The sequence below is a fragment of the Diadema setosum genome, chromosome 15 (assembly GCF_964275005.1).
Source record: "Diadema setosum chromosome 15, eeDiaSeto1, whole genome shotgun sequence".
Classification (NCBI taxonomy): domain Eukaryota; kingdom Metazoa; phylum Echinodermata; class Echinoidea; order Diadematoida; family Diadematidae; genus Diadema; species Diadema setosum.
The window spans coordinates 7,105,228-7,130,753 of NC_092699.1; the positions used below are offsets into that span (position 1 = coordinate 7,105,228).

Sequence of the window (25,526 nt, forward strand, 5' to 3'; positions counted from 1 at the left end):
GTTTGTTTGCAAAAACCGATAAGTCCATATTTGAAGATTTTGAAGTACGGTCTTTGTTATAAAGTACAAAATAATACCTTTTAAATGATATATTGGTCACTACATATGAAGGTACATTTTTGAAGTTATGGTCAAAAGAAGCAGAAATTTTCTTATTATTCTCTTTATTTTTCTTGACCTTTAATCGCAAATATCTCCATTTGACAAATATGGACTTATCGGTTTTTGCAAACAAACTCTTCATTTCTTTTAAGTGGTTTCTAATCAACTCATAAGAAGTTAAAACCTGATCCCCCATCTCAACCAAAACTATACCATCCCTTTAAAACTTGCCAAGCTCTTTCTATGCCGTACATCATTCAGTAATCCATAGAAACCCGACCTGTATATTAGTTGTAGTTGCAAAGTTCACAAGCCCATTAAGATGAAGCAATGTGGCACAGCCCGACATGAAGGCCGTCGTGGCGGCACATGATAGGGGTTTAGTTCTCATGATATTAGGTATATCAAATCTCCATTCACTTTCAACTACAATTTTTAGATACCAGTACCATGCTATGGAGAAAGCACTCCAGTGTGTGTTTCCATTGGTGAACAAAGCACAGTGAAAGATTGTTCAAATTCATCATAAAATGAGAATTGGGGTGGGGGTAGGTGGACAGTGTTAAAAATATATGGATTCATCAAAATAAGAATAAAGATATTACACGATGCTCATTTTTCTTTTCCTTTAACAATTATGCACTTCAGTACATATGGCAATCAAAAGATCTTTCATGGTGATACCATGGTAACTTACAGATATCTACAGGTGTTTTTTGAACATCACTGATGATTATTAAGTCAAGACATTGTATAGGAGAGTTGATTCTCTATGACACTGCTAAATCTTGAATCATGAGGATGAGCGAAATTACAGCAGAAGATGAATTGAGAACCTTCCGGAGGCCAAACATGATTCAAAAGTCAAACCTTGAGACTCACATGGATGCACAAGACCCCAAGTACATAGCTTTACAGGTAGTACACTCAATTTATTCCTAAAATGTTTAGAAAAAAAGAAAACCGCTGCATATATGACAAGAAATATGTCTCACCTTTGTAGATAGTGAGGGAAGGCAATCAACAGTAAGTCGGAAGACGTATGTGTTCCCCTTGGCACTGATACGGAATCAGAACGAACCCACGAAACGAAATATTCCACAAACGAGCTCCTGGAACGATACTCCTCTCATTATCCAATGAACAAGTGTCGCGGCAAGGCGATAATGAGGCAAGCAGTCCTTGCCTCCAACAGACACCTCGGCTCAGGCGACGTTGCTAAGCAATGCACAAATATGCCCAAAAATTACTCCCAAATCACTTTGCACCAACGCGGAGAAGAAAAGCGATGAAGGAAAATGCTTCCAGCCCACCGAGATGGAGATGTGGACAGTGGGAAGGGGGAGGGCTTGATGGCGAGTGTGTAATTGTTGAGAGGCGGCCGAGACAGTTGAAGTGGGGAAAGGATCAACTTGGCATTTGGCATCGGACCGTAGCCTGTGGGATGCGCGATGACGGGTATCACAATGTGCTCGCTCTCCAAGCCAAAAGAGAGCCTCTGACGTCGTCGCCGGGGCGACGCTGCTGCTGATAGGTGCGATGATGATGCGGCAAGTGTCGTGCACTGCTCTGGCCGAGACAGCTGTTGGAATGGGCAGTGCAAGATTTGTACTTTCCTCAACAGCAGCATGCCCCCGGTGAAAGTGGCACCTGAAGAAGAGATTTTTGTATCCTGTCACCTCCTCATGAGCATCATACAATCATGCCGATCATATGTCACTTGGTAATGAATACAATGGATGCTTGCTCTTGTTGGTTTGATTTTCTACTTTTTCCTCCATCTCTCTCTCTCTTTATTAATTTATCTCCTACAGCAAGTATTTTGCTTTTGAAATTCGAGTTCATGCTTTGTAGATGATAACGGCCTCAAATATTGTTTTTCTTCATTACTGAAAGCTGCAAGCATACAATTGTATCACACTAATGCTGAAGCTATACAGCTCCTCTACATTCCATCCCTTTTCTATGTATGAATTCATACATACATGTAAATTGTCAGTAAAATGTGAAATGAAGTGTAATATTCTCTTTTGTTTCAATGGAAAACTAAATATCAATATTGATATCAAGAGATACCTAGATTGCCAGTTACTACGTACTGTGAATGCAAATGATCTTGTTTTCTGGCAAATTAAACCGATTTCTCACAACGTTGCATTAATATGGCACAGAATTGTGATATTACATTTAAGGACAAGTTCACCTTCATTAACATAAGGATTGAGAGAATGTAGCAATATTAGTAGAACACATCATTGAAATTTTGAGGAAAATCAGACAATCCGTTCAAAAGTTATGAATTTTTGAAGTTTTTGTGCAGTCACCGCTGCATGAGAAGACTAACAGTACTGCAGTATATGATGTCACATGCGTACAACAATGTACGTAAGGAAAATATAAAGAGAGTTTCACAAAATTTCATCTTTTGAAAAAAGTACACATTCCCTTGACCAGTTACTGACATATGTTATAGGTAATATTATTCCCATTGCCTTTAGAAAGAGGCAAGTCAAGTGCTCTTTTATTATGTGAAAAAAGTGAAAATACAAGTGTATGTTGAATTTTCTTTTCATTTTCTTTATACTGTTGTACTCAACCATATGACATCACGAGCCTTAGTAGTCTCCTCATCTATTGGTTCCAACACAAAATTTTTAAAAATTTATAACTTTTGCATCGATTGTCCAATTTTCCCTAAACTTTCACTGATGTGTTCTACTAACATTGCTGCATTCTCTCAATCCTTATGTTTATGAAGGTGAACTTGTCCTTTAAAGTATATCAAGACTGACAATGAAAGAAAGGCTTGCTGAAAACTTTGTGATGACAGTTTACCTATTAATGTTTGCCAAAGGGCCATGGGGGTAAATAGATTTCCTTAATATGTCATCGCTATACCTCATTACAGCAACATTCAAGTCTATATAATCCACTTGGAAATCAAGGAAGCAAGAAACGTGAGGGAAAGATTATGTTTTACAGTTTAGTTTTCCTAGCTGAGCAGCATTGGTTAGAAACATGAAACAAAACACACCAACCAATAAAACAACAAGCGGAAAAGCCCTGGAAAACCCTGGGGGGAAATGGAAACCACACTGTGTGTGGCGCTGGCCAAGATTGAGAAACGGGATGGCAGAAGAAACATACCGTTATCTGTTGCTATCTGCTTTGGTCCATCCTAATGGAAAGGTCTGAGGATATTGAACTGGATGAGCCGTGATATGTTTTGTAATGAATGTCTTTAGTAGACAAAGTATATGAGGTCTTCTCTGAAATATCTCCTTTAATATCATCATCTTTTTTTCTTTCTGCTTGTGAAGATATTAAGAAATTCACTGTCAAGAGAATCCACTATAATGAAAAAATCCCAGGTTATGACAGTGTAAACCCTTGCTTGCTGAGATTGTTTTTCTCTTGTTGTTTCAACACAGGACCTGACATTTTGGCAGGAGCTCATATCTCCTGTTTTCAATTAAATTGGGAGTACGAGAAGCACAGAGGGCTCACCACCCAAGTCAAAATGTCACAAAGCGGCAGTCAGTCCACGACAGTGGAATGACGCTTTTATTTCATCAAAGTATACAATGTAATTGAGGCTATCTTTTGCCAACACTGTTGTAATCATCTTTTAATCATTAAGCAATATAGTGCTTTCAAAGAATTGCTCATTTATAAATGTTGTTTAAATTGCAGCAGCATTAATCATAAAACAAGGTTTTCGCTGAAAACTTTGGCCATCTACAAGTACAAAATGTTGTGGAATTTTTAAAAAAACAAAACTGGGAGGGAGGTATCTGCAAGGGGACTGGTGAAATATTACAAACAATCAATCGAATATAAGCAACAGTCAAATGATGTCTTCATATTTCTTTCAGTATATATGTCAAATATTATTAGATAACTCTGCCCCCCCCACGGAAGAAAGCAGTAACTGCATAACTGCTGAGCTGAGATAAATGCGATTTTGTGTTTTTTGCAGATTCTTTAAAAACACAGAAACATTCAAAAATAATTTTGTGGTATGATTATGCACCATACCTAGTTGTCTAACAATACCTAGGAAAAAAATATGTTTCCATTATTTTTTAAATGTTATTTAGGAAAATGCAGTTACTGCGGTGGCTCACCCTTGATTCTGGGTAGTTTCCCCACGGAAAAAAGCAGTAACTGCAGACGGCCAGGAGTCTGCTGTTTTCCCCATGGAAAAAAGCAGTAACTGCACATGTCACATGACCATAGGATGAGAATTGTTACCACCACCAGGTTATAAAGTTCTTCTTTCTGGTTAGTCTAGATCTATAAGATCTAGGACCTATCGCTAGACCTAGACTAGGTCTTGTAGATTGAATGGCATTCTGTGTAAAAGTAAGGTAGACACCTATGTACCGTAATTGAACTTTGGAGTGCCCGGCCTGGCCCCTGACACATGACCCTGGACTAGACAATAAAATATCAAGTCTCTTCGTCTTAGATCCTAGTCGAACTCTGACATTACACTACAGATCTATGCCCAATGTTAGTGCTAGACCTAACAACGTTAGATCTATTACGTTAGATTAGGCCTACTGACATTTTGTCTAACACTAAACAGTTAACAATAGATCTACTCTGTAACGTTAGATCTGGTACGCGGTAGACCTATAGGGCCTACATCTAACGTTAGTGTATTAATACTAGTGCTCATCTCCCTTCAATATATTTTCAGCTCACCTAGATTTTCTTGTTCTGGCCAAAGCCATGGCTACCATGACTTTTCCTCTGCAATTCATGATAGATTTACAGGCATGCCTGGACCGCAGAAACTGTGTGACAGCATGGTTAGCACTGGCAAGATCACTCAGACTGTACCAGACCTGCAATACTGTGCAAGTGATGACTGTGATGTGATGCAGTGTTTAGCTAGTTACTGTGCAGTATGCTGCAGAATTTACGCGCATGAAGCTAGCTGCACGCGTATTCTACACTCTGAGCGCGCTGAGTCTGCCAGGTTTGCTAGTCTCCAGAAAGAAGCTTTTTCTACAACTTGTCATATGATTCCCTGCGGGCAGAGTCAAGTTACTGGTGAAACACTCTTTTTTATATCTACTCCCCTAAATTATGGAAGAAACTGCTGTTTACATTGTTAAAAAAAAATTAGTAGAAAAAATAAATGGTATTAGGGAAAAAAATCTACAGGAAGGACTATACAGAGTCTGAATGATTAGACTAAATTGTTAGTTACTGCTTTCTTCCGTGGGCTTTGTTAGTTACTGCTTTCTTCCGTGGGGAAACTTGCAAAGTTGAATCAACTGGATGCAGTTACTGCTTTTTGCAAAAGTGAAAAATTGCATTTTTGGTCACTTTCATTTTTTTTGTGTGCAAAACTGACCTGTTAACATTGGAGAGCATTGGGTAAACTATTCATTTTTGCAAAAAAGTAAACATCCATAAAAATGTCAGTTACTGCGTTTTTCCGTGGGGGGGCAGCCCGATGGTGTCACGTCACTAAGAAACACTTCATTCTGTCATGGTGTGCATTGTAAAACCAGAAATGTTCAAACTCATTTTAATTTTGTGAAATTTGCGAGAGCCAAGATTCCCTTAATCAAAATGCATGTGAAAATTCTTGTCTACACTATGCACTGAAAGCCAGTGGCAATTCGCGAAAATTTCATGCCGAGAAAAAGGCTGTTTGCTCCAATTAACAAAAATGTCATGTCACACATAAGGGCCATTCTCCGAAAAAGTGTGCAATTGCTGTTGTACAAATGACAAAATTTCAACATCAGATATTTCATTCATTTTTTTATCGATTCAGAATCTTCAATCCCTTAGGAATACAAAACAATCAATGGGTGATTTTTGACAGCCCATATTTTTTCTAAAAACATTTCTAAACATAGAGTCCTTTTTTGCATGTTAAAACCACATATCAGATACGTTACCAGAGGTAAATGTAGCATCTTAGAAAACTGTCTGCTTATTTCTTGCTTTAAAATGGCAATGCTTACGTATGTAAAACTACAAGTGTAAACACCTACAAACATACATGTAATGAACACATTTTGGAGTCAGCCTTGATCTACTGTAATCTCTAATAAAAATCATTGTAAGTTATAAAATGAAGGCTAAATAAAAATCAAGAACATATACATATTTCTGCTTAAAATATGTTACCCTAATCTAACTTTTTTACCTGCATTTGAATTAAAATCAATAATCTCATTGATTATGTATGAATCTTTATGAAGAAGTATTATACTTCTCATAAATAGCAAATGCCAGGTAACATCTCTGCAAGATTAAATACATTTCGGATTGAAAGAAGAACGGTGTGTGGTAACGTATCTGATGCATCAGATGTTCTGTTAGTATACAATTTTAAACCCAACATCAATCATGCTACAGTTGTAATACATGTATATTCATTTTAAGTTGTACGTATAAGAACATCACAATATGATTATTTTCGTTAAAACACCGCACTTCTAAACATAAAGAATGTTCTCATCATGGATAGAAGATTAGATACATGTAACTCTTCAATAAAACTTTGAGATGTACATAAAATATAAAAGAGAAGCAGGCACAAATCCACAATACTTCTTTTCTGATATAGTTCCGAAATTTTGTTATTATGAAACACGGAAGACGGTAAGAATGAAATTGGAACAGATTTATGCATATGATGATACACATGAATTCAATTTTCCTTTGTTCCTGACTGTAATAGATTAGGTCTCAAGAACCAATAAACGATGGTAACGTATCTGACAAAGTATTTATGTTCATTGACTAAATAAACTACGGATTTACATGAAACCCCATCACTCAAACATGTGATTTAAAAACCTGATGCAAAATGTTATACGTCAAATCCTATTGTCATTTTCAGAACATAAACCTGCAAAGAAGGAAGTGCTCTTGACTTTAACCATAATACTAAGCCCATTTTATGTAGATAAGATGCAAATTTATAACGAACGAAGGTAGACCGTTCATGTTATTGCGTTTGCTGTGAAGTTGGAAAAAAAAAAGGTGGGTATCACATTTCAGCCCTTAGAGGGGATGGCTACTAACTGATCAGTGGGAATCAGTGGGAATGCAGCTGGGGATGATTGTTCCAATTCTTGTGGGATTCATTTAAGAGTACATTATATATCTATTGTTGTGTGAAAATTATTTGCTTCAGAATGGTCTCATATTCAAGTAATGTGCACTTTAATGTTTCCAGGTTAGCATGCTTGTACAGCGACGGGGCGATCATCCCGTCACTGTACAGGCATGCTAACCTGAAAACATTAATAGTGAGACCATTCTGAAGCAAATAATTTAAAGTCCTTCTATGTTACTGTGAAACAAACACACACACACACACACACACACACACACACACAAACACAACAAAGCAGAAATAAAATGAATTTGTAACGTATATCAGACGGCCCTATTTGTAAATGCCACAATTCAAAGGGATACTACAGTTCTGGTTTAAATGAGTATTCTGGCATTAACTTTTTCCATGTTAATCGAAATCCACTTATACGAATAAGAGCATACAACTCTAAGAAGAATTAAGTATTTATTTCATGAAATTGGTTTTGAAATGACTGAGATGTCCAAAATAAAGTACAAGAAAGATGTCCAAATAAAAGTAGATGAGCCATCACATTTTGTTAGGACCTCTTTCTTTTACTTTATTTTGGATCTATCTGCCATTTCAAAACCGATTTTCATCAAATAAATTTTAATTTCTCTTAGAACTTTTATGTCCTCTCTGCAAGTCATATAGAGCATGTTGTCAACCGGTTAAATCTGCCGCGGGTAAGTTTGCTGCACGATACATTTTATTGGTAACGGAGCTGACATGTTTGATGGTAACATATCCGATGTGCCCTTACCGTTCTCACACTATTATCTACAAAATATTCATTTTCTCCAACAATTTCTGTTGTGTGATTAATCATTACCTTAAGTATTCAAAAGTATCTGAGCTTTGTTTTTATTTACAGCATACTTTTTTCTAAATGAAACAAAGTTTAGGTAACGTATCTGATATCAGCTCATCGTAACATTAGGCTTCCGCGGCTTCGGATCAGTATATTTTTTGTGTAACAAGAGATTCAATGAATACTGTAAATCATGGTTCCATGTATGCGTTAGGTTGACTTTGTTTAACACATGAAATTACATTGTCATGCAGCATGTCTTTGATCTTCTCTCAAGAGTCTGAAAAAGGGTAACGTATCTGAACGTGATTTGGCGACATGATATAAATGATCTCTTAGAGAAATATCAAAACATCATATTATTTTTCATTCAGGCACTCGAGGGGCAATGGAATGAGGTACAAAAGATTTGATTTGAATGATATGTTAACGAATAAGAACTTGTTATATGAGCACTTCCTTGTCTGGCGACATGGGGTATTTAGGGTTACATCACACTTTGGATTGTATTTCTAATATTATCCCGGATGTCCCAATAGCTTTATTGATGTATTTCACAGGTCTAACCCTCCCAGATGAATTTACAGTAACTAAAAAAATTGATTGCTGAGGAACAAAATATCAATTTCTAAACTGTATGAACATGCTGGCGACACGAAAATCACAGTTTTGCACACTTTTTGGGAGAATGGCCCATAAATTTGTATGTTGCTTTACAGTAGTTCTTTGATGCTTACAAGGATGTTGTATAAACATGATGACACACAAAAAGGATTTTTCGCTTCAGATTTTGGCCAATGTTGTAGACTCATAATAAGAATTTTCTGTATTTTCCCTTGTTTGGAGAGTCTTCAAGTAAACATGAAATGGTACACTACACATATCATCGACATGCTTTCACACAGGAAAAAGACAAACACAACCAAACATGGCCAAACGAAAGATACACAGGTACAAACAAAAACCATGCACTCGATCATGACTTTCTGATCAAACTTGTGAGAGTTATGAAACACTACAAAAATGTGTCATACAGTATAATATGCCCAGGAAATAAAAAAAAAAGAATTTACACCCCTAAGTTATTTCAAAACCTCACCAACATCGATGCTGCATCTTTGCTGCCCCACTTACACCTACTTGCCATTAATTTTGCTGCACCCTTCAAGCATGTCGGTACACATAAAATGGCAGACAGAGTTATAACGTCTTGTATACGTCTGAAGCAATGGCTCATGTGGGACCAACAAAAGCACTATATACATTCAGCAGCCAAAGAAGGAATGACCATTACTGACTGACAAAACTTACCTCGTTCACCATCACTCACATTCAAAATTCCGATGATGAGGTAATAACTTCCTTCTTCTGTCTTTGTCCTATTTTCTTTTTAATTTTATTCGTAATTTAGCTCATATCACAGGCACAACTCTCTTTGTATGCACAACACCTTCCGAAACAGCAAAAAACAAGAGTTTTAGTAACCCCGAACTCCTCTCGCACTGTACATATAGTACTTGACAGGGGCAGATCCAGGAATTCCATAAAGAGGGGGCGCCTTTACAAAATTAAAGGGGGACGCATGCACCCCTCCCCCATTTTTTTCTTTTTCTTTTTGTTTTAACAAAAAATAAAAGGGGGCACACGCTCGGTTCGCTCCACCTTGGATCCGCCACTACTTGAAGAGCTATATCAACAAAATACTGTATATGGAGGGCTGCCCCTACGCACTCGCTGAGAATCGGCCCAGTATTGGGAGGAAAGACTATGAAATGTTGTCTTTTGAAACGCAAAACCAGTCTCACTTTCCTATCTTCTGGTGGCATGATGCACAGCAACATTTCACAAGTTTGGACGGTAAAGAAGACTTTTGTCGTGAATACACCAACATGTCATTCAAGCATACCCATGTAACCAGAGTGTATGACTTCCTGTTAAAAAAAAAAAAAAAAAAATACAGAGACAGCTGTTTACATTAGATGTCACATTTTCCCGCCACGACGCCAGTTTTACAAGTTGACTGGCATTCACAGCAGTGAATACACACAACACACTAATGCAATGTTCAGAGTAGTATATCTGTATTGACTACACAGATGTAATTTGTAGTCAGCATTCTACTGCATTTAAAATGTATTGCTGTGGTTCTCAACAATAGCGAGAACAGCTTTGTCCGGCAAGATGTGATTTTGCAACAACAAAATAACATGCGTGTGATATAAATACAGCACTACGACAACAATCTGCCTTGATGAATTTCTTTTGATGATTTCTTTATTTCATTGTAATATACTGACATGACAAGCTGATGGAATTAGTCCACATTCTGGTAAATTTGTAACTTTTGAACAGCTCTTCCAATTATCTGCACCTTCAAATTCTAAGGTGTGTATCTCAGCATTCACTAAATTCACAATGGTACTTTGAAAAGATTGTATTAAACGATGATAGTAGTAGTAGTAATAGCAATAATGATAATAATAATAATAATAATAATAATAATAATAATAATAATAATAATAATAATAATAATAATAATAATATCAAAATTAACATTATTAATGGTAATTATAATAATAATGATAATAATAATAATAATAATAATAATAATAATAATAATAATAATAATAACAATATTAAAATTAATATTATTACTGATAATACTAATAATAATAATAATAATAACAATATTTAATAATAATGTAATAATACAAACTATGTTTGTATAGCCAATTTTTTCACCCAAAAAAATCTATATTTCATCTACAAAAACTCACATTTTGCTTGCAGATTTTCTGGGGTAAAAGAAAAACATAATACGGAATCGCATCTTGACAGAAAACTTTTTGGCTCTCCTTGATCTCTAGAAGCCCTTGCAAGTCCATTCAGCATTTCTTTCGAGACAGTGATGCATAGCAACAGTCTTTAATCCCTTGAATGGCCCTGCACGACTTTCGAAACCTGCTTTTGATAGCCACTTTTGCATGCAATTAATGGCAGAACAGCAGAACATGCTTTCTTTTCTGCGGCTCGTTTCACTGGTGATTGCAAGGTCGTGCCCGGTGCACTGCTATCTCATGATCAGCTCCCTTGCAAATGTTTTAAGATGTCGACATTCACTGCAATGAAGAAATTGGGATACCAAAGACCCACAATCGTTCGAGCAGCAGGCCCTTGAGAGCGCCTGTTCCTTCTCTCTGAGGCCAGCCCCCGTACTCCCCTTTCACTGCGCGACACCGGAAAGATCTCGTAGGAGGAAGATGGATTTCACGCTGAACGTGAGGAGGTTTCTTAAACCTACGAGATACATCCCCTCCTCTCGTGGCCCCATCCTCCCCCCTCCCCCCCCCCCCCCCCCGATAAAACCATGATTTCTTTTTTCCAAGCAGTTTGTCTCAAGGCAAAGTTGGTTGAGAGCACAAAATGGATTGAGAGACACCTCTGCTGCTTTCTGCAATGGCGACGAGAGCCAGAAATGCGATCGGGTGAGGAATGCTCCGCCGAACGAGACAAGAAATCGCAAAAACCTTCCAACTGATCTGCAGCAGCATGGCACAGACATTTTGAGACAAGCATCATTTGGGGACACAGGTCACTCCGTTTCAGGCTCTCAGGGCATGACATTTCAATCCGCATGATTCATGCATGGAATAAGAATTTGACCTTGCAAGCAGAATAGCAGCCGAGGCGAATTCGCAGCGAAGAAGACCTAACAGGAAACTCAGAGGCAGAGTTCAGAAACAATGTTTGCCTACTGTTATCAGACTTCGGATGAAAGAATACACATGTATTAAAATGATCATTGCAATGATGATGGTGATGATTACCAATATGGCAAATATAATGTAGTACTGATTATGGTATCCATGGCAAAAGCAGTAATGATAATGATGATGATGATGATGATGATGATGATGATGATGATGAAAAAGATGAAAGCTGTAGTGACAATGATAACAAAATTGTAAAAACTTCTTGTTGATAGCGACTGAATGGATTTGGTATTATTGTGTTCGGGGATTTTTTTACATACTCTTGCCTCTCTGTCTCTAATCTATTTCCTCAAATCTGGCCAGACTGTCTTCTAATATTCTTTTCTCCAATAATCAATTTCTTTTATGTTGATGCTCATGATTTGATGCCCACACAGACATATGGTAATATAGATTCATACATCATATTTGTTGTTGTTGTTGTTTTTTAGCGGCTTAGTAGTTTTAGCTTTTAATATCGGTATTGGTATGGCAACATAAAGATAGCACCATAAAGAATGCAGGATTTTAAAAAAAGTAAAAAAAAACTTTCTACGTGTGTTTTCCTCCGCAAAATATGCCTCTTTGCTATTATCTGAAGAAATAACCATCATAATGTTATACCGTGTAGAGTGCAAACAAGCACGGGGACCTTCCAACAGTCAGCTTTCTGTCCATTCTGGTTTTTAGCTCCATGGTCCTTTCAAGTCAGGACACTTGAGGCTGCTGACGCAAAACTACAGCCATCACGATTTTCCAGTGATACACCTCCACAGCACATTTGAATGAAATCCGTTCAAAGTATTCAGCCGATAGAGCACATACCAAAGAAGCATGAAGTGGCTGCTGTTAATGGCAACTATAGCAGCAACGAAATAATGCTGAATCCAATATAAGTATTCTCTAGAGAATGTGTTTTCAACGCGATAAGATTGGAGAGACTTTTCAGAGAGCAATTTCCATTGAGTCAGACTGTGCAAAGGGAGTGGGTGTGAAAATATATTAACATCTGAAGTTCAAAGGAAATGGACAATTGATTCTCCCCCCCCCCCCCAAAAAAAAGGCTGAGTTTTAGTAGGAAAATTCACAATCAAGAGTACTTCATGTTTTTGGAGCAGAATGCCTGAATTTGCTACCCTTCACACATACGTGTATGGCCAAAAGATACACACTCTATGGCAGGCTAAGTGTTTTCACATGTTTTGCAATACTGTTAATAAAAAGTGGACATTTTCGCAGTGTTGAAATTTTTGCTCATTTCGCACAACCAGAATCTAGCGCAAAAATAAAAGCACGCAAATATTTTTGCTTGCCATATGTTCCAGTAGTTGACGTCTTGATTCTGCGGAATTAAAAACAAGCGAAACTCTTCTTGACCGGCCAAGAATGCTTCAGAACTGGCTTTTTGCATCAATGTGAATGGGGCATTTGACACCTGCCCAACAAGTATTAAAGGAAAAAAAAATCCTTTTTTTTTTTTTGTTGCTGCAGTGAAAAAGGAGCAGATGAGGACAACTCTGAAGATGATGTATACTCTGTAGAGTCTCCAACACAATGTCCTCTATTGAAAATTGCTGCACTGTGTGAACGAACCATGCACACTCTAATGGTGTGTTCACACCGCCCCACCCCAGAATAAGGCAGTGTGATGAGTCCCTGTTATCATTGATGGGATTAATACACCTGGGGTGGGTCGGTAGGGGGATGCTGCAATTTCCCTGGGCATTTTGGTAACTCTACGCCCACAGGCCATAAAGCAAATTGATTCGCCCGTGGATTTGAATCATTGATCCCTTCAAACAAGTCACTGGATATTTCATCAAACATTGACAAGGGATGGGCTGGGCCCTATACGGAGCACGTCCCTCTGCTCAGGGAGGTGGGAAGAGAACCCTGCTCTGCTCCAGAGAGGGGGAGAGTGAGAGGGGATTCTTCATCAAAGGAGTTGAGTTGTAAACCAGGATATGTTTACTTCCATCCGCTGCTGCGGATCGCAGCAAATCTTTATAATAGCCCTTGGGGGTAGATGATGCTTGGCATATATATCTCTTCTTCTCTATTTCTCTCTTTCTTTTTTTTTTTTTTTTGGTCTTTTTCTCCTAATCATGAGATGATAATCTCTGTTTGATATTCCAGAATGATGAATGGCTAGCCTTATACATGACCAGTCACTGAATGGAGCTATATATCTATAGGAGCGATAGACGGATGGACAATTTATGGACAGGTTACTGTAAAACCAGAAATGTTTGCAAGCATTTTCATCTTACCAATTTCCAAAGAGCCATGATTCGCAAAATTAAAATGCATGCTAAAGTTCTTGTCAACACTATATACCCCTTTGTTAAACTTGTTTACGCATATTTCATGGATATGTAGTATCATGGAAAATCATGCTTATGCCTCGATTTGATATTGAATGTGTTAAGACTTTAAATAGTGTATTCAGTCACAGTGTGTAATACTTGAAGCCCCTTATCATACCTGCAAATTTTCACACATTTATCATGTGTAATAATTATTTCCATACACGTATTTCATGATTTCATGAGAGCACTTTATTTGTTAATGTTTTCTTCCTTACTTCTCAGTTCCAATCTGGGGTATTTGAAGCACTTTATCATACCTTCTAATTTTCACAAAATTGTCATTGTTTGTTGTGTGATTGTAATATCTTAAAGGATTTCATTTTTTTCACGTTTTTCTTTCTTTTTCTGGCAACCAAACTTGAAATTCAATTATTTTAGTGGCCCTTTGTACATTGTAATTGGGCCACCAAAGAAAAGAGTCGGTGTTGGGCCTTGGTTAAAAATCATCTTTTGAAATCCTAGAAAAATGAATTCTTGTTGAATTCTGAGTGACTGTATGTTATGAAGTAGCATAATAGTACCACAACATCACAAATAATACTGAATCCTATTCAAATGCCTCAGAAAATATCCCCTTTAATGGATGTAATGGCAATAAGACTCTGGAGTGTGTCCCACTGTAACTCAGGGCACTCGAGTGGTGCCCGGCATCGCAACCAAACGGTGGTGTACTAGTATTTGCCAACTTTCAATTCCTAAACCAAACTGTTTGCTCTCCAAAGGATCCTACACACAACCCCGGAAACCGCCGGCTACACATCATGACTTTGAATGTTTACATCTCATATTCATCAGCTTAAAGGGGACCTCTGGAAGGTTTTCAGACTTTTACACGCTGTACATTTGAACGAATATAAATAGGTACACTGTAAATATAAATAAGTCATACTGAGTACTGAGTTTCAGAATTTATAGTGACTGGGATGAGGAATAATAATGTTTTCAAAATTTATAACACATTGCAATGAACAAGGACGATGACATGGCAGCCTCACCATAAGAATGCATGAGTTGGGGCTCATGGAAGCAGAACAAAAGAAGAAGACATGCACAGATTCTACACATGGGTAAACTTGTTAAGCAGGTGGTATTGCAATGGAATTACACTCTTGCATTTCTGAAATATGTGAGGCTCCTATGTCATCAACACTGTTCACTGTATTTGTTTAATATTTTCGGTTTCTCTGCTAAGGGGCCATAATAAATTCCACAAGTCTATACATGGAGCTATGGTGATGTACTACATTATGTGAAATTATGAAAATTTGTCTGGAATGCCCCCTTTAAGTCCTGATGATAATCATTCCATACCATTAAAAACAAAACAAAATTCAACCAAACAAAAATGACACCAGCTTATGAATACAAAGTGGTTATCAATGGGATCATTTCATATCGTTTAGACCTTTGATCGATTGAACTCTGAACATACACAAAAATATGGATCAGCATTGTGCCTGAGTGACATCTAGAGGAACTAAGATAATGAGAGTAATTTGAATGAGAACAAAAATAGTAGGCACACATGGCACGAGATGTTATCATCTGTTTATCTTTTCCTTCCCCTGACTGCTACAGTCTCGTGAATGTGCAGTCAAAGGTGCCATCTGTTTAAATTATTCTATAAATGACCATTTGTCCCTAGCAACCCCTAAAAAAATCCCCATATATCGTGCGCTATACTGTAAAACCAGAAATATTCGCAACATGAAATTTTCACGAATTGGAGGCGATGGCGTTTTTTGCGGCAAGAAATTTTCACATATTGGCACTGGCATTCAATGCATATAGTGTAGACAAGAACTTTCACATGCATATTAATTTCGCAAATCTTGGCTCTCAAGAAACTTGTGAAATTATTCCAAAATGCACGCAACAATTTCTAGGCTTTACAGTAAATGTGGAATGATTTCCCAGTATAGAAATTTTTGGTGAGTATGGTACTCCACTGAACTGGTGCAATTTAAGAGTGTGTATGGGTGTGTACTGTACACGTCACATGTCCCTTCCGCAGTTTTCACAGACAGGTTTGTCAGTTATACCTTGAAGATAATGATCATGTTCCAAATGTGAGGTTTATGCTCTGGCAGAATACTGTACCACCTTGCAATGTAACAACATGACAAGTGAATGTTCAAGATAGTTTGAAGACTACTATAGGCCTACATGTGGTATTTTTCACTGTTTATTTAGTCTTGCAAATTTTGAGAGTCAGCCAATACTAGCAAAATGATCAACTTGTGAAAACATTGCCTTCTGTGACACAAATGAGTTGCATATCAATCATAATATCCAAGGTGGGAAATTGTTACTTTATTTCCCTAGAGCTTACAAAAAGAAAATATATCTTTCTTATTCTAGCAAATTGGTTCTTGTTGCCTTCAACCACTCGCATAATTGTTTTACAAGTTTCCATCTGCACAGTATCATACTGGAAAAATATATGCTATACTGTAAAAGTGGATATTTTCCCATGACTAATTTTCCGCACTTGGCCGGGTAAGAAGAGTTTCGCGTGTTTTTAATTTCACGGAATCAAGACATCAACTACTTGAACATAATATGGCATGCAAAAATATTTGCATGCTTTTATTTTCATGCTAGCTTGTAGTTGTGTGAAATGTGCAAAAATTTCAACATCGCAAAAATTTCCACTTTTACAGTACACAGTACACTTAATTTAAATCAGTTCACATTACAGTTCTTTACATGTTTTTGCTGATCTTGTTTAAATTGTTTGATTTGTTTCAAAGATTCTTATCACTCTTTAAAACATACTACACTTTAGTACACAAAATTCTATGAAAAACAAACACACTGTGGAATGTGCACTTGTAGTAATGCCTGCAATATTCAAACAGGCAGCTGATCAGGACGGAATCAATACGGAAGAAAACATAGCCAGTATGATGTGCTTTGTGAAAATATATAGCTCCTTGTCACTAGAGGGCAGTGTTGCAATTTTCAACTTGGGGGGTGGGGGTGAGGAGGAGGACAAGGAATAGAAGGATAAAATTAACCTACCATTCACTAATATGAGAACGGGTGCCAACTTCTGATAATGGGTTTGGCCACAGGGAAATCCCTCTTGTGGAGATCATGTGCTCAAATGTCGCTGACATGAACATTGGCCGACTGCCATGTATTCAAACCATGATGAACACGATTTGTATTTCTACATGTACGTAGTCACAATAAGTCACCGGCTGATGTGTCATCAAAGAGATGTGTGTTAAATAACAGGAACTGCATTCCTAAATATTTGGATCTCGTCTCCAGGGTTGCCTACCTATGAATCAAAGCCAACCGAACAATCAAGGCTTTTGGACAATCAAGGAAGACAGAGCCAGAGAAAATTATTTTAAAAACAACATTATACTGTAAAACGAGGAATGTTTGCATGCATTTTAACTTCACGAATATTGCGAGCGCCAAGATTTGCGAAAATAAAATGCACACGAAAGTTCTTGTCTAAACTGTATGCATTGCACGCCAGCGGCAATTCACAAAAATTTCATGCCACAAAAGAGGCTGTCGGTTCCAATTTGCAAAAATTTCATGCCGCGAATATATTATGTTTTACCGTACCTTTACTGTTATACGTACACATAGCTATGAAGAGATGTGATCAGTGAAGTCAGTTACAATATGAAGGGTTTGTTTGCAAAAACCGATAAGTCCATTTTTGAAGATTTTGAAGTACGATCTCTGTCATAAAGTACAAAATAATACCTTTAAATGATATATTGGTCACTACATATAAAGGTATATTTTTGAAGTTATGGTCAAAAGAAGCAGAAATTTTCTTATTATTCTCTTTATTTTTCTTGACCTTTAATCGCAAATATCTCCATTTGGCAAATATGGACTTATCGGTTTTTGCAAACAAACTCTTCATATGCACCTTTGACTGGCAATGAGAAAATGTTTAAAGAATGGAAGCACTCTTGAGAGCCCTAACTTCAACGAATGTCACAGGGTCATCAAAGATCTGATGGAGCATGGGAGGACAAGGTTGATACGACTAAATTGATTTTCGCTGCATTTATCTAACTTTAGAGAGATAATAACTTTTCAGTGGTGTTCGCAAGCGTGGTCTGAAACGTGATTCTTGGGGTGCCGCGTTTATATCTAACAATCATACAATCACCATCTGAGTGTTGTCACTGTGATGTGCAGCAGCTTTGCATGGTTCGACCCGGGAAGTAAAAGTCAACTGCGTACCAGCAAACGTGCCTCATCATTTGCACGCAAATAATGGGCAGAAAGCACAACCGGAAATAGCTGGGATTTCACCTCAGTGAGATATAAACGTGTTTCACAACGGTATTGTGTCTATGGCGATCGTGGTCTCAAATGCATTTCAAAATGGTCTTTGAACGACATTTCAAATCGGCATTTCTAAACATGTTTGAAAACACGGTTGCATTTATCTAACCCCCGAAAATGCCCCAATGCATTTAGGATTATGATTCTGCCTCAGAAATTTTTCAGATAAAACGCACCCTGCACTTGCTGCCCATTGGGTACATCCAAAAAACCATGACTAGCCCAGGCCTGCATGCTAGCATAGAAATGCCTGTCAGTGAACATTTTATGTGCATTGAAACATATGAACGCTCATCAGTAATAGTCACTTCTCAGTCCAGATTCTTTGGCAGAGTCTGTACATACATAGAGATCAGTGATACATGTAAGGCTATGCACAATTCATTAAGGGGATTCTTGAATACATCCGAGTCATAAGGCCAGCCAGTCCAACTGCATGGTACAACGTGTATCTCCACGCTACCAGGTCTTCAGCCTTCATGTCACAGAACTGTGCAGGAATTAATATATTTTTTTTTTTAAGAATGAATGAAAATGAATTGATGAATTAAAAAGAAAAAATCTTAATCATGATCATGATTTGGATTTCCAGTGAAAGTGAGGCAACTGTTCCCTTCACTACAATGGTTCTATTCTGAAAATCTCATCAATATCCATTACTGACAGACATAAATCCCCTTGTGGAGGTACATAAGGGAGGGATAAAAGTTACCTAGCTATTCCTAAACAGCAAACATTAGAAATCACAAACACAGCACTTTAATACTAAACCTGTCAAAAAAGAAAACCATAAATATCGCTCGACAAAGATAATCAAAATGCATGTCAGGATATACTATTAGACTTCTGTCACGGCATGCATGCAGCAAATGGAAAATCAAGCTGTGACAGAAAAAAAAAAGAAGAAGCCTGGCAGCACTCAAAAGTTGTCATTGCTCATTTAGGTTTGCCATCGTTCAGGGATTCGGGATGATGCCCATTTCAAGACCGACTGTCTTGTTTTCCTTTCAGGCATGCTCACTTCCGTCCGCATCACAAAATTATTCTTCAGACGCGAAAGGGATGAGAAGGAGGTGGGAGGATGTTTAGCGTAAATGTGATTACAAATTCAGAGCAACAGTGTAGAGCAGGTCACTGACCTACAAAAGAGATATTACATATATCTCATAACTTTCATTATGCCAGTATTAAGCAGCTATAGAGATGCTGGGATGAGAGAAAAAAGTTGCTCATGCTCTATACCATATTTAGCTTCCATAACCACTGTAAAACAAGACTATACATGTAGATAGGTTTACAGTGAGACAATGTGGCAGATATTACAGAGAAAAACATTAGTACCCTTTTCATAACTTTTATAGATTGTTGTTTAATACCCTGGACGTGTAATGAGCAAAGCTGTTGAGAGAACACCAAGTTTTGCTGTGTTGTAAATTGTAAGACAAATCTATGATTGTTTTTCTTTAAAATGACAAGAGCTGTTAGTTGTATTGTACAGGGATGACTTTTGAACACAAAACAGTGACAGAAACTTAGAATTTACTTGCAAATCCAGAAGGAAACACTTCTTGATAGTCAATTACTGATATAAAGTGCAAGCTACATGTGATAGGAATAGAATCGTGAGAAACACTTTCATTATACTGTAGCATTTAGTGATTTATCCATCGGTTTGGGCGAGTTTATGCGTTTGAGCAGAATATGCGAACTTGACATGGCGGTGACTGAGTTGGGCATGCGAACATGCCACATAAAGAGCTAGTGATATTAAAGGTCACTGATATGAGTCTTTCAGCACTTCAAAGCTGATCTTATGATTACAGTGTATCATCTGTTTGTACACCAGGCACCACCCAGTAATGACGCTTTCTTCCAAAGTTTTTTTCTTTACTAAATTTAGACAGTGATGAGATTAAAAAATGATGAGAATTATGAAGAAAAAAAAATCAGTAGACTATATAGTGAATATTTCTCATGACATCAATGCACCAGCAATGGAGTGGACCCTGTAGCTGTCACTATGGTGGTGACCCTCAGCCCTTAACTGACACTCAGCACATTGCAGTTATGCATGAACTGTGAAGTAGGACTATAGCGTATCAACCTTTATCTGAACTGGACTGGTTACAGGATTTTGCTGAAGGAAGTAGACAAGGGCGGACCATGGTGTATTTGAAAAATTGCTCAATGTTAATTGATACTATCATCTTTTACTTTCTGAAGTTTTAATGGTAGGTAATTTGAATCTGGAGGTTTCAATGCCCGTCTTTTGACAACCCTGTCTATAATCCCACCAATCGGTCGCATTATAAAGAAACAAAGGACTTGACAGCAATTAGATGTGTATTTAAAACAAATGTACATTACAAAAAAACATACCTAGTTGCATGTTCAGCAGCATGGAACGCATGTCCGCCCTGTCGCAACCCGATCGCGCCATCGCCGAATCACTCCGTTTCATTCTCGGGCCGGTGAAGCAGAACGTACAATAATCCTAAATCCCAGTGAGCACAGGCAAACAGTATGGCTACAGCCACAGTAGTATACGTGACAATCAGCAGACAAGTATATCCTACAATATATCCCTATTAAACTCTCCTTGTATAATGGTCCCAACCAGACAATGACACTGAGAGTCCACACACATCAGCCACCACCACCACCAGAGAAAAAAAAAAACAACAAACAAAACTAAAGCGGGGAGGACGGGTTCCTATATTCACACACACAGAACACACATCCCATACCACACTACAAACAAAATCGCATCCTGTAGCCTAACACCCAATAGCGCTGTCCGGTTGGATTAACTCACCGAACCCCAGGAAGAGCTTGTTGATGTCGATTCCCAGTAGGCTTTCCTCCTTTCCCTTGGCGCTAAAACTGCGATCCATCCCCACTGACAGAGGGTCTTCCACGTGTACTTCCTCATCTTCTCCGCTGCTCATGTTTTTGTTCCTTTCTTATCCTGTCAGATACACTGCAAAACTGAGTGATTATCTCCCTCGAAATATTAGCTTACTTTTTTTTTTGTCCCACTCCACAGGTGCAGCCACTGCCTATGAAGTTTCACTTGACGTATCCTTTTTAACTATTCCAACACGGTCTCTAATGAAGGCGACTCTCATGAAGTTTTGAGTTGAGCAGACGACTGACTTTCTCGCTTTCTATCCTGTTTATATTCACTTTTTTGACGGGTAGAGGGGGAGGAGCTTCAGAACTGAGTGACGTGCTTTCCTATATATGTGAGCATGACCCCCTGTAAAACACAACTTGACTTTCGTAAGCGATACACTTACTTGACAAGTTTGTTGACCTTATTGTTACATTCTTCCCAATGATATATCTTTGGTTTCCAGGCCGACCCTCATGGGCAATGTTGCTCTGGCAATTAATGTTGTACCGTGGGAACAGGCAATGTACATAAATACCACCTCTTGCCACATACCAAAAAAACAATCATGAAATCACGGAGCTTTGATCAGTTCTGAGAATGAATTTGGTGTTTAGATATCATAATATAACTCTTGTTCATAGAGTGTACAAACTGTGCGTCTATAATAAGGAGAGTTTAAGAGAGAGCATGAATTGGTATGAAGCATCTCATCCCTTTTTATTCATTCAAGAATGATGTCCTAGCCAAATGTCACGGCCATCAATCACAGATACATATCATCAGGAAACATTTGGAAGTGCAAAAACGAAGACCAAAGTCTGGAGGGAAAATCCCTGAAAATCTACTTGACAAAGATTTCTTTTTTTAAATGCTACAGAGGGGACACATTTGCAAAGGCAAGGATCCTCTCCCCCTTAGTAGCTATTGGGGTCAGGTACATTCCAACTGACATTACAGGATGGACAGATGGTTGCGGAAGCGAAGATCTTGCGATGTGGCAGGTCGCACGATGGCATCAGGAGGTCCGGTGGGGACCGTGGTTTCTGCCGCAGGCGCCCTCCCAGCTGTTTGACAGCACGTTGAGCGAGCGAGGGAACAAGAGAGAGAGAAGAAACAGGATGTTCCAAGGGCTTTTCGGCTTCCGGTTCCAGTAACTTCCTGGACTTTGGTGGCAGCGCACGAAAGCAGTCTGCAAAGGGTGATGAGAAAGAACAACGAAGCAAGAATAACATCAAAAAAATTTATTCCGACATGTGCATACATACAATGACAATCGAGGGCATGGTCAGCCTTTATAGTCCTCCCAAACCTATCCTTAAAATCCCATCTCACATTTGTCAAATCTTAAAGCATCCTTCTATGTGATTTTTGAATAACAGCACAGAAAATTAAATGCTTGGCATAAACATCACATCATGACTAAATACATGATGACATTGTAGTGACTTTGTATCCTTTGTAAACTGGAGGATCATGATCTTATAACCTCCACCTCCTCTAATTCCCAACCCCCCCCCCAAAAAAAAAAAAACATTATATTTTTGATACATTCACAGTTTATTTATTTATTGCTAATCTATCTGCTTCTTCTTTAAGTTTTGCAAGGTAGATCTTTCAGTAACCACACCCTACTATTAGGGCCTGCACAAATACATCATATGGTACAGACAGAATAAATTGATGAAAAGAGGGGATATCAATGATGAGGGTTCACATGGTTTTGATTAATTTCTCCAACAATTTCTTCCCAATTTTCCTATCTCTGACTTTATCATTCACTACCCACTACAATTAGGATATTAAACTCAATATAAAACAAATCACGTTTTTGTTTTTTTCTCTCTAAATAAGTTCTCAAGACCGACACATACATTGGCCTAAAAATAACCCCTTGTAATGCGCTGGTAATACACCAAGTGGCAAACACTGAGAAGTGATCAAGGTTAAGGTGGGCAAACTTCAATGCAAACACTTGTCTCTACTTGTTTCTATGTTTGCCAAATATATGACAGCATTACACAATCTATTAACTGATCAAAGTCAAACCTTGGAATAATATTAATGGATCAGTTGGTTAGACTAATTTGAATATAATTGGTTCATCTTCTTTAATAGCATTATCAATCCATACAACTCTGCCATTTACTGAATTGAATTGAATTCATTTTAGTTTGTTTTCCTGCTTTTTATCCGTTAAATGTAAATTTTATAAGTAATCAACTATAGGGCTGACAAAAGCTTTATTTTAAGATGACTGAATTTCAAATATTCGTACTGTATATGTACAATGTGTGTCCATTGAGCAAATGCAGAAGTACTACCAAGTAAAGACACACCAGAGAAGTTTGAGGAAAACAAGACAATCTTTTCAAAAGATATGATTTGTTTGTTTGTTTTTAATTTCAGTGCTACCATCAACGGATAAGAAGACTGCATGTATAACCATTATATTTGTGATGTCACAGTTGGACATTATGATATAAAAAAAAGGTAATTTCAACAATATTGTTTTTGGGAGAAGCACTTTAATATTTCTTACACTAATTACTGGCATATGCTGAGGGTAGTATTGTTCCTCTTGTCGTTGGGAAGAGGAATGCCCAATTCTCTTTTGTTATGCTGGAAAAAAAAAAGAAAATGTAAAATGTGTTGGAAAATGTGTAAATTAGTTGGTCAGTGACAGGACATCAGCAACCTTTCTCTCTTTCTTTCTTTCTTTTGTTCATAAAATACAAATACACAGTATTCTGAAAAGGGGGTAGACTGAAAACACCCACAATTTTCACCTATAGATGTTTGTTAGAACATACTATTTATCTTTTATCAATTATAAATAACATTAAACAATTTAGGCTTAGACTCTACTTCACAAAGTTTACTCCCACAAAGCATGAACAATGCCCCTGTGGACTGCACTTTCAGATTGGGTCTGGTTTTGAGTCATCTTCAATAGAGAAGATCTGACCAAGAAGGAATGACATTGTGTGAATTTTTACAATCACATCAATGTACAATCTTGTACAAAAGCTGCGATTAAAGGTCCTGTTTTCCTCTGGGAACAGTGATTTTAAATATTTTCAAGATATCACATTTGAGGCCTTATGTTTAGGTCTGTTGTATCACAAAACATCTTACCATATAAAATTTTTGCAATAAAGCCTAAAATATAAGGAGATACAAACTTGTATCACTATTTTTCTCATTAAACCATAACTGTAGATGGCTTAGTTTGACAACATTTTTATCATACTATTGTTCACACTTTGTCTATTAAACAACACTTAACATTGACTATACAAATTCAAATTTTTACAGTGGTTGTTTCTATACCCAAAACTCACATTTTGGAACTATTTTAAAGCACAAATGTTGGGTTTTTGTTTCATCTGCAAATGGTGAATTATGCCTTTAAATCTATATGAGAGTGAAGGATTATAACATTGGATATTTGTCAGCAATTGGACCACTCCCCACCACTGTACCAGAAACAAGTGTCAACCATAGTGATGCATCTAAATTGCATTGAATTAAAGTTGATCAATATCATGGGGTCCATACATAAATGTCAATTTACATTCTTGACAATCTGGATAATTGATACCCAATCAGAAATTAATTGGTAGTTACACACTAACGATCAGTTTACAAATTGACGACTGATCATCTATTAGGGGTTCGTGACTATCATTATGCATCAATCAGAAACAATCGCTACCATAATTGACCATTTAGAGAGCTTTTATAGTGATGTTGAGCAGTATACATGTATACTGAGTGGCATCATACTCCAGGTTGTTATTATTGGGGTTTTTTTTTATGGCACTGAATGGTGTTTTCTCCCCTTTTTTCAGTGTGTGTTACATTCATTCAAGAGTACTGCAGACAGGCATTGTGCATTAATTCCCAATTAGCATGCAGGAGGCAGTTTCGCGTGACTAATTTTTCGCGCTCAGCCTGGTAAGGAGAGTTTCGCGTGTTTTCAATTCCGCGGAATCAAGACATCAACTATGGGAACATATGGCAAACAAAAATATTCACATTCTAATATTTTTGCAATAGTCTCTGGTTGTGCGAAATGCAAGAAAATTTCAACACCGCAAAAATTTCCACCTTTACCGTAAGCCATAAAGCAAGTTTCATTTATCGCCAA

At 37.6% G+C, this 25,526-nt stretch overlaps 1 protein-coding gene across 1 annotated transcript in view; it reads right to left on the reverse strand.

The window, feature by feature from the left end:
- LOC140238893 (pleckstrin homology domain-containing family G member 5-like) overlaps positions 1-21,912 on the reverse strand; it is a 283,988-nt gene extending 262,076 nt beyond the window's left edge. Inside the window, exon 1 of the mRNA XM_072318791.1 lies at positions 21,296-21,912. Within this exon, the coding sequence (XP_072174892.1) occupies positions 21,296-21,428 (133 nt within the window). The 5' untranslated portion in view covers positions 21,429-21,912. The remainder of the gene's footprint in view (positions 1-21,295) is intronic.
- Positions 21,913-25,526: the final 3,614 nt, after the last annotated feature.